The sequence below is a fragment of the Nuphar pumila genome, chromosome 3 (genome assembly GCF_984573655.1).
Source record: "Nuphar pumila chromosome 3, dmNupPumi1.hap1.1, whole genome shotgun sequence".
Classification (NCBI taxonomy): domain Eukaryota; kingdom Viridiplantae; phylum Streptophyta; class Magnoliopsida; order Nymphaeales; family Nymphaeaceae; genus Nuphar; species Nuphar pumila.
In genome coordinates this window covers 136,142,984-136,154,052 of record NC_143251.1, presented here as the reverse complement: position 1 = coordinate 136,154,052, position 11,069 = coordinate 136,142,984, and the positions used below count along the sequence as shown (strand labels likewise).

Sequence of the window (11,069 nt, the reverse complement as noted above, 5' to 3'; positions counted from 1 at the left end):
TTATAATCTCTGAACGGATACTAAAAATGTAGAAGAGATCCGTTACCTATTATGAAGTGACGTGACCCGTCAACGGAAGGATCCGTTATTCATTTCTCTTTTCCCTTTTTTTAATCCAAATAAAACAATTAATGCGGGACAAAAAAAATATTGAACTTCGATTAAAGGATATGGCCCTAAAAAACCAATTACTCGAACCCGATGCGGCGGGCAGACCTGCGCGTGTGTGTGGTTAGCATTCCATCTCCTTGTTCTTTGAAACAAGTGATTGAATCACCAAGTAGAATATAAACCCCACAACCATTTTGTGATTCATCAATATGAGACTATTCCACATCATCAAAGTCCAAAAAGTACTTTGTGGTCTCCAAATTGCTTTCTTCTTTGAATTATTTACTCATCTCTTCTTACATCTAACAATAAGATTGATCCATATTAGGGATGTGTAGCCTATTGCTACTAAGGTTCCTGCTAACAAACATGAACGACGTGTGAAAATATTATATACAAGGGAGACACTCTTTGAGCTGCAGAAGTTTCATGTGGTCTGTGGCGTTTGATGTGAATCCACTCTTTGTAGCAATCGTGTAAATAGAACTGTGGGTCTTGAATTATCTTGATATGCTATAGTGGCTCTCAAGTCAGCACCACAATTTTGTTTTATTTATTTCCTGATAATCAAGTTAGCTCCACGTTGTTAGATGAAAAGTTGGGAATGGTGTATGCCGTGTGCAGAATTTGTGCAAGTTCTTTCGGCTGCTGAAGAAGACTCGCATCATGTAGTGAGATCTCTTGATTTTTTTTCCTAGCGATGGATGGGCCGTAAGGTCATATGTATTTGGTAAAACTTTGAGAGTGATGCTACTGATTTGATGGTGTCTGGAGCTCTTTGAGGACGTTTCTGCCTGTTGGAGAAAAGGAACAAAATAAGATTTTGGATTTTGGGTTGGCTTCAGCTCATCTTCTTCATCTTGGTCCTCTGGTGCGGCTGGTGAAGAGGGTTTATGTGCAAGATCGATCTTAGATTTATGCATGTGTAATTTTTATTGCAATGTTCCTCTGACACGTCTAATTGTTCTTTGAAAAATGTCAAGAACCGCCAATTGTAATTCGCATATTCATTCTGAATATTGAGATTAACCGATGTAACCTTGTTTATAGTTGAATGTGATGACTGGTTGATTGAGACAGACTTTCCTGAAGGGGAGAATCATACAAGAAAGTATCAGTTTGGAGCATGACTGACAAGAAAAAGGGTGTTATTTTTAAAAACGGACCTCACTAAGGCTTATGACGGTGAATTGAGAATGCCTGGAAGACACCCTTCTATTGTTTGAACTTTGACACAGATTGGTCTGAGAAAGTAACGAGATGTGTCAGAACCTTTTGTTTTTTTTTTTGCTGTTATCATCAATGGGGAGGACACCAAGCAATTTTGGGGCAGCAAGGGTATGGGATACAATGTCTCTCTCTTTGTTCTTGCTAATCATGGAAAAGACTCACTAAGCACCTCAATGAGTCGGTCTCCAAAGGCTTACTTTGTCCAATTTCCATAAAAGACTTTAGTTGGCATCATTTCTTTTTGGGTGACGATGCATCGTTTTTTTCCATGATAACAAGCATTCTCTCTTCAACTTTCTCAAGATAATGGAGGGCTTTGAAGCAATGCCAAAGTCTTCAAATCGGAAAAGAGAAAACCATATTTGTGCCATGTAACATACCCTATAAAAGAGTTGACACTATCTCACGATGGAGTGGATGGCAACTAAAGGAGCTCCCCTTGACCTATATTTGGGGTTGCCTATGTTCACGGGAAGACTCAAGATGTTGATGTGTGAACCCCTCATTAGCAAATTTTGAACTAAGTTAGCATCTTAGAGTGACCAACTTTTGTCTATGGCAACCAGAGTGGTACTGATCAAGTTCTTACTTTCATTTCCATTATTTTGGATGAGTTCCTTATTCTAATTAATGTCTTTAGAGTCATCAAATCCATCATGCATAAATTTTTTTTTAATGACTTGGCTGACCAAAAGCATGCACACTTGATGAGCTAGGATAAAATTTGCAAACCCCTAGAGAAGGGGGGTCTGGGCATACAAAACTTAGGAAATGAATGTAGCATGGAAGGTAGCCAATCAATATGGAACCCCTTGGATACAGCTGATAAAATCCAAATACCTTAGTGCTGAATCAATGTGGCTTCCGTTGCATCACTATAAAGGTTCGCATGGGTGGAGAGGAATAAAACATGGAGCGACAACAAGTTTGGATTAAGTGAAGTTAGCGAGAGATCCAAAATTGAATTTTGGTTTGACCCCTGGTGCTCGCAAGGTCCCATGCTGAATCAGCTTCTCCCAAGCACGAAAGAGGTTATGTAACATAGCCTGAGATCCCTAAAGTTTAATGATTCTATCGATAGAAACCAGTTCCCTCGATGCTGCTTTGTGGAGTCAATCTTTCCCGTACTGAATGACGTGAAAAGAATTGTCAACATGCAGACATGGAAGCCCAGAGTTCCAAATAGCCTTAGCTAATAGCCATCTAATGTGTTTTGCTCTAAATCGGTTTGGGAGGCAACAAGGGAACTGGGGCAAGAAAGGCCTTTCCAAGGGCAGCTATTACTCTCAGATGGGTTATAGAGGACCGGCTCCTCACGCAAGAGAGACAACATAAATTGGGCTTTGGAATTTGGAAAAAAAAAACTAATCCCAGTATAATGTTTTCAGAATACAGTTAAATATGTTCTAGTTACTTCAACAAATTTCTTGCAAACGTAGCTTAACTAGAGAAGCAGCTCCTGAAAATTTCATCCCAAAACAAGATCAGATTAAACGGAGTTTGTCACTGATTAAAGTCTGTCCAAAGTAGGCCTTGATTTTAGCAAAGTTTATTAGAAGAAGAATGCTATATTTTCCTTTTTTCTTGTAAGCAACCTGACACCATGCAAATCTTGTAACAGTCCACAACTCATTTAAACCTGAGCTGCCTGACCACCTTGTTAATTTCTGCTAAAAACAACCAATATGTGTCAACCGTTCATTATAGTTGGCTGGTTGATGGCTGCCTAAAAGTTAGCATTTTAAAGCAGTTTCAACTCGGCTGTAAATGCAGATGCCGGTAAGCAAACATAAACACATAAAGAACCTGAAATTTTGAAGGCATCTAATCAGCTAAGGATCGCTTCTGGACTCGGGCTTGCTTGTGTCCATATTGGAGAAGCTATCAGCAGTTGCCAATGGTTTTGCACCCATGTGAGGGAGATATGAGTAGGTGAGGAAGCAAGCTCCTACCGAAAATGACAAGGCAACACAACCCCAAAACCATCTCTGCCTCATCTTTCTCCACTGTCTAAGCCTGCGGGAAGCCTCTGCAAAAGGTCAAGATGTGCACTACTTTAGTAGAAGGAAAATCTCAGATGCATCCACCAGCCAATTCACACAAAGTTCACAAGCACATTACCCCAATGAATTTTAAGGCAGTGATTACTTGGAGATCAAAATTTAAATGTTCACCGCAAGGAACATGCTGACAAATTAGGTATAAATTTGTCTACATGGGAAAACTCAGCTATGCTTGAATCTACAAACATCCATGCGTGTGAGAAAAATAAGCATGGCCAATTTTTTTTTTGAGGTTATATTCAGAATTTTTCTAGTGTGGATATTTCTAATGAAGAAACCTCCATTATAAGGAACATGAATCACACAACAGGAGGGAATGGAAACAATAAATTTCTCTCGAAAAAAAGAAATGGAAACAATAAAAGCATGAGAACGGTAATATCATAGAGCATACCAAAGTTTTCCAAATTTCTCCGAGTCATTTCATGATTTACAGCTTCATAGTACTGCAGCCTATCATGAAGTCTTGCAATTTCAACATTTTTTGAGTTAACAAGTGCTTCTGCTGCTGCTTCAGCTTCAGCACGGGCATTGCCTCTTCCAACAGCGTCAGCCACAAGCCTTGCAATAGCAATTTCTTGGGACAGTGCTTCAGCAACATCGCTCCCTTGTACTAAATTTCCAGATTTATCAATCATAGGGAATGACAAACCAACCTGAGACAACTGATTGGCGATCCTATCCCACTGGTCATGCATGTGCTGGATAGCTTCTTCTGCCTTCTTCCGCTTCTCAACTTCCAATGACAGATCTGACCTCAGAGCATCAAGTTCAGCTTGTAGGCCAGTACGAAGAAAAGGGGATCCTTGAGATGGTGAACCATCACGTGAAAAATCTGGGGAGCCACATAGTCAGTGAAGCAGCAAAGTGAGAAAATTATGTTCTAGAAACAATAGTACAACAAATGGCAGTGTCAAGAAATACTGAAACTCTAGAATTATGACTTCATCAAGATATTCCATAAACAAAAGTTTGAATGTATTGGAAAACTATTTCTTACTTTAGATAACACACATGCAAAGACACATTATGGTACTGATTTATGTAGTTAAACCCTTTCACAAGTCAAATCATTGAAGATTAGAATTAGCACTATTGTTGGGTATATCTCATATGGTGAAATTGAGTCTAATATGTTTGATTTCATCTCAGCATTGATTGCCTTATTGCGAAATAAAGGTCATTGATTTTTTTATTGAATCTTGCAAATTATTCATCACTATGTTACCCTGACAGTTCTGGAGGGCCAATGTGTCAATGTCTGAAACTTGGATAGTTGGACGCCGACACCAACACTCCTAGACACTTTATGGATACTTCATTTTTTAACATAGAAGTGTCTAAGAAAAAATGGACACTTGGTATTGTGTGTCCGACACTTTTGAGTATATTAGACATGAAGTTGGACACTTCGCGTCGACCTTGTTTAAACCCTATTTACAAGAAGTTGTTACCTTCCCCATAACTAGATATAGCTGGGACCTGTCTCATAAAGTCATCCAGAGGATCCCTCAACTGTCTCCATGGTAGATGTGTCTTGAATCTTCAAACTTCCAAACTGAACAATAGTGTTTATAATCCTTGTCAATCAGGGGATGATGAGCATTCTAAAAATGAAACTGAGGATATAGTTTTCACTTGGGCAATGGAAATAAGTTTTTGGGCCAATAACTTGAATCATCAGAAAACCTTCACAAAGTACACTTGCATGGCACCTTTTTTCCTAATCATTTGCCCACCACAGGACCTGAAAGACCGAGAACCCATGCATGTTGAGCCAAGAATAACTCGTCTGACAAATTTCTAATTTGAACTATATGAATGAGAGTTTGTGTGAAATTTACAAAAATGAGTTCTTTCAATTTTCTTAATCGCATTGCATCATACATTTGTCTGGTTTAACTTAACATGGAAGGCCAGCCTCACATGTGCAGCTAAGTGATCATTAATCACCCTCGTTTTATTTTTCATATCAAAACATATTATATTGCCAACAAAATGGTGGAAGCAAGTACTTCTTGTTCTGGATCATATCGACACTACGCTATGGTTCATGTAGATTCGCTTTGAAACGTGAATGGAAAATGAACAATATAACTTGAATTCAACTCCTTTTAAATGCAAACATGAGAATTTGATGCCATGAGAAAAATGGTCCCCACTTTTCTCCTCTAACAATACAACCTCCTCGGAAAGCTTTTTCCCACAACATTCCTTCACTTGAATAACTTTACTTGATCCATTCTGTATCATCAGGGCTATGTAATCAAAACATTTGCCTTCGCCATTTGGCTAGGCACAGAATCCAACATAGGCAGTTGGACAGACTCAAACTCCATAATGCCCGGATTGGAACGAGGCCTGCTTTCTAGGTTTCAAATGAGTAGCGTTAGAGGAGATAAACCATGGTAACAATATAGGCTATATATATAGTCTATATGTATCACCATTTGCCTCAGAACCTGTAAATTTCTCAAAAAATAGGTATCGCGATATATCATGATAAGTTTTGAATAAAAACCACAATATTTTCTTTTCTTTTGTTCTTTTTCCAGATTTTATTTTCCAAAATGATGTGGGTTTTTAGAAACCAATTTTTAAGGTATTTATTTGACAGAGTTCATGATTCCTCAATTTATTGATATTTATCACCCATTTTTATAGAAGGTAATTATTTTTTGTTTTCGCTCTGTTATGTTTCTTTTTTTTCCTTTCACTTTGTGAGTTTTCCGTGGTCGGAGGTCTAATCTTCTTAAAATGTACAAATCTTTGCAGGTTGCACTCTTTTTTTTTCCCATGCCATACCTTTCTGTTTAAGCCAAAATTCCTTTAATTCATGGTATAATCTAAGATTTCTTTTGCGTATTCCAATCTTTTAGTAGTTTTTATTTTTCATTTCTGTTTCACTTGAACATTTTCTGCAGTGAGAATTGCCCTCTAAAAAGCACACTTTTACATTTTTTTATCCAAGTCCACATGGGTTTTTATACACATTCTTTGTTTACATTTTTTTTAAATTAACTGATAGTTGCAGTTAGTGAAAGTAATTTAGTGCCTCAAATTTACTGATTTTCAGGTATATTTTAATAGTAACTAAGTTAACGATAAATTAATGATAAATAAGGTATATAGCCGATATGCGATATGAGTGACAAATGCTAAGTTGCCGATATATTAACTTGTGACCATGAGATAAACCACTGTTTCTTATGGAAAATCAAGTTCCCTATGGGTTATGGCAGATTCTTCCGATAAAAATTCTACCCACACCAGCTTTGAGGGTTCAAATTTGTATTCCCCAGTGCCAGGTAATCAAAATCAATTCTTTGTTTTCAGTAGTCAATTAAACATTTTAGTAGGTGATACTTTGAAAAAGACTGATACTTGGAAAATGTGATATTATCAAAATATCACATATTTTGAAAATTCCATGTTTTTGATATGTTTTTTAAGCATTTGTAATATTTTATACTTTTTTTACAATTATACGTTTATATACTTTATATTTTTATTGTGCAGATATTTTCCTGAGAAATTCCAAAAAAAGAAAACAACGTGTTATTTATCGGCTGATTTTTCTGAGAACGATATATATATATATATATATATATATATATATATATATATATATATATATATATATATATATATGACATTGATTAAACACATTTCAACCATATTTTTAGACTTTCAGGAAAACAAGTACTTTGCCCATAAAATAAAAAGTCAGACCATAGACACGACTTAAACGCATTAAAAAGACAACTTCTGGAAAAGATTTCCAAAAGGAAAAAAAGAAAAAGAACAATTTGTGAAAAACACAGGATTCTTCAAAGCATACAAAAACCTGTTACGAATTAGACTACGCAATGAGTTAAACCCAATCACTCCATGCATCTTAACAATTAAACTCAATTAACAGAAACGTGAAAGAAAATAGAGATGGAGATTACCATCGTTGGCATCGAAGAATTCGTTTTGACAAGCTGACGTCGAGGAGACGCATTCATCCTCTGCATCCACACTCCAATTGAAGTCAACCCCATCGCCGATACCCGAAGAAACGCCTATTTCCGATCCTTCCTCCATACCAATCTCAACATTTCTCAACAACTTAACCCCACCGCCATCGGCATCCCTCTTGCAATCCCCAGAACCAGCCGTCTCCATCGAACCAGAATCGCGATTCCCCGGCCCGTCTAAAACAAGCCCCCTTCCCAAACCCGCCGGCCCAGCGATTCCGCAAGCCGGGTCATCGGTCGTCTGCGGGCGGGGCTCTCGCCGCTTGTAGTTGATGACATAGGGAGATGGCGAAAAGAAAGAGGGAGGGTCGGGAATTGGGGTGGGCTCAGGCGTGGTGTAGAGGGCGGGCGAGAAGTAGACGTGTTGGGGCTTCTTCTCGCGATAACTCAGGTTTTTCTGCGCATCTTTTTGTGGGTATCGTCGATTTTGGGAAATGGGTATCGAGTCTTTCGGTTTGGTAGGCTGAGTGACGTTGGGTTCGAGCAGATTCTCGAGAGCAATAGTGCTGAACGTAGGCATCTTTATGTCATTCCCTGAAGAAACGAAGGTGGGGGACGAGGGAGAATGAAGGGGAATCTCTTTGCTGAATGTTTTATAAGTTAATCTTCGTCAGCGAGAAAAGGATATGAAGGAAGCCCAAGAGGGTGAAGTTTTCGTGGTGGAGGAGAAAGGGGAGCCCTGAATCAAAGATGAGTTTCTCAAGATTCTCTCTCTCTCTCTCTAAAGAGAGGGAAGGAAAGAGAGAGATGTGGAAGTATGTTAAGATTCTCTCTCTCTCTCAAGATTCTCTCTCTAAAGAGAGGTATGTTAAGACATCTTGGGGAGGAGGAAACCGAGCCAGCATCATCTGCCATCACATGGCACGCTTTGAAAAGTGTGCTTCTGCACATGGCTGCTCTTCATCTGCTTTTTGGTGTCAGCCAAAAGATGGAGGGCACCAGGTACAGCGGTACACTCAATATGTGCCCTGTGATGGCACCAGAAACCAGTGAGAGTGAGTGGGGCAACTAATTCAGTTGTGGGCCTTTTTTGTTTTTTGAAAGATTTGAAAATGTTTAGTGGATCGGATCCGAACATGATCGACTCAATTGGAATGGTTCAGGTTTGATAAACTAATTGAACTAAGAACTATGGACAAAGTACTCAAGTCACATGGACACATTCAACAGCCGTTTTTGTCCAGTTTCCCAATATATAGGATTAGTATATATGGGACCCCACAATGGCTTGAAGTGAAGTAAGGTTGTCAATAGGTCCAGTTTGTATCCTGTACCTGACCCAACTCGAATTTTCAGGTATGGGCATGAAAAGCTGAATAATATTTGGGTTGACCCGAATTCGACCCAAGCAATATACAGGCCGGGTTTCGTCATGTTTTTATTGAGTTCTTGTACTGACCCAACCTGAGTATTTTATATATTTTTGGAATAAAAATAAAATTTTAAAATTATATGGGTCAAAAATATATTAAAAAGGCGGTTCAGATTTTGGATCTCAAAATATATTGAAAAATTGGATTGATTTGGATCCCAAACAGCCAAAATTTGCAAATGCCTCTTCCTAAATCCGACCCCTTTGCAAACCTAACTTCTCATTATCTGAACAAAAAGAAGAAATACACCAGACCTGATTTGATTTAGGTTTTGTTTGGAAACTGGTAGTGAGAGGGAGTTTATGCATATGGGCAGCTGCTAAATCTTAGAATTGGCAACTACCAAATATAGGTTTTGTCGATTTGGTGCAAATACAAAGAGCCAGTTAGCATAAAATAGTTTGACCAACTTCCTACCCAATTGTTAAAACTTTCAACCCAGCGACAAATGAGCCAAGATCAGGTGCCATCACATGGCACACTTTGAAGTGTGCCGCTGCATCTGATGCCCTCATTCTTTGGCTAATAATCTGTCAGTTGTGGGGCCCAAAAGCAGATGGAGGGCAGCTAGGTACAGAGGCACACTCAAAGTGTGCCATGTGAGGGCACCTGATCCTGGTTCGCTACCAATTTCCATACTGAGCCTTAGATCCAATCTCATGTGCACAAAACTTCACCAATCTGGACTGTCTTCAACCATATAAGCATGAATCTGATTCTGAAGGGCATTGAGATTCTATCATTAGATCCATTTCTAAAATAGTGCACCCTATCCGAATCAAAGACTCACGAAATCTGATCCATTTGCAACCCTACATCAGAACCTTTACATAGTTCAAGTGTTCTTAAACCAAAATAAATTTCTAGATGTTGTATATCCAACTCTTGAAAAGAATATGTGATTTACTTTTTTTTTGAAAGGCAAGCTGGGGTTAGGCAGTGGCAGACCCCTACCAAATATCTCTTAAGCCCCATGTGGCAGAGGGATTCGAACCTAGGCCTTCAGCTTGGCACAAGACCTCGCTTACCACATGGGATACCACCTCGGTAATATGTGATTTACTTGATTAGGAGAAATTGGGCATGTCTAGCTAGCTGGATCCGGACCTTCAGAAGATAGGTGGAAATGGAGCTCGACTAACTCATACTTAACCCGTCTATATAATTTTATGGTACTACTTGCGTGTTTCTTCAATAAGTTGGGCAAGGACGACTGCTTATTAAATGAGGGTAACCAGCTAATGAGGTTTTAGTTAAGACTTAAAGTGAGATTAAAAGGTGGATTTAGTCAAGCTTAACCCATTCTTTTCAACAGTGCAGCAGCCTGATTATTTATTTAGGGCATTTGTCAGGACTCAGGATGTCTAGGCCCCCACACATTACGGGTCTAAATACATAAAAAAATCAAACTCGTGACAAGTATGGATTGTGAAGGTGGGTCCACTCTCCTAATAGGAAGGATCAGTTCAATGAGATTGCATACTTTTAAGTGTACTGCTGCACATGATCACCAAGCATTTAGGGCAAGTTTGCATGTCACAGAAGATGGTGCCATGACAGCAACTGCTGCGGCACCTTCTTCTCCATAATACAAATCGGCCCCCGCTCCCCCCAGCGAGAATTGAATCTGTGGAAAGCGGGGTCCAGCGTGTAAAATGGGAGCTGGTTTGTATTGCACCGTGGGGCCTGCAGAAATGGCACAGTGCCTATGCATTTCCATGCAGAAAACCCACTTTTTTTTTGTGACATGCAAACATATCACTAATGTTGGGCACCAGAGGCAGAGGCTGATAGGATGTATCCAAAGATGTGTTGGGGATAAAGCGAAAACAAACAAACGGATTGAGTCTTTCCCACAAGTATGAATCGATGAAAACAATGCGGAAACAAAATGGCACACAACGATTTACGTAGTTTTCTCTCAACTGAGGTACGTCCACGGCGACCGATAGGTCAGTACCTTCCACTATCTTTCTTGCAAAGATTACAACAGTGATCAAAAGGCATAAGCCTTACAAACACACGAGGTGTAACAAAATGAACAAGAAGATATACTTCACTGAAGAACAATGAACAAATGATCTGAAGAACCAGCTTGACGAAGCTGTCCTGAAAGAAGTGTATCAACACTTCTTACCCTTGCTCTCTCCGCACCATTTCGGTGCCCTAAAAGTGTTTCACACTTTCTTTCTAATGTTCTACGTGCATCCGACGATGCTCTATTTTCTCGCTCATCCATCCCTTAAGTAGAGGATGAGACCCGCAATAAA

General features: G+C 39.1%; 1 protein-coding gene across 1 annotated transcript; it reads right to left on the bottom strand.

The window, feature by feature from the left end:
- Positions 1-2,951: 2,951 nt before the first annotated feature.
- Positions 2,952-8,037, bottom strand: LOC149843973 (uncharacterized). Its single transcript, XM_090002009.1, has 3 exons — positions 7,358-8,037; positions 3,799-4,239; positions 2,952-3,370 (listed from the first exon to the last, which is right to left on the bottom strand). The coding sequence occupies exons 1-3, from the start codon at positions 7,944-7,946 to the stop codon at positions 3,174-3,176; spliced, it is 1,227 nt and encodes a 408-aa protein (XP_089858135.1). The 5' UTR covers positions 7,947-8,037; the 3' UTR covers positions 2,952-3,173.
- Between the last annotated feature and the right edge of the window lie 3,032 nt (positions 8,038-11,069).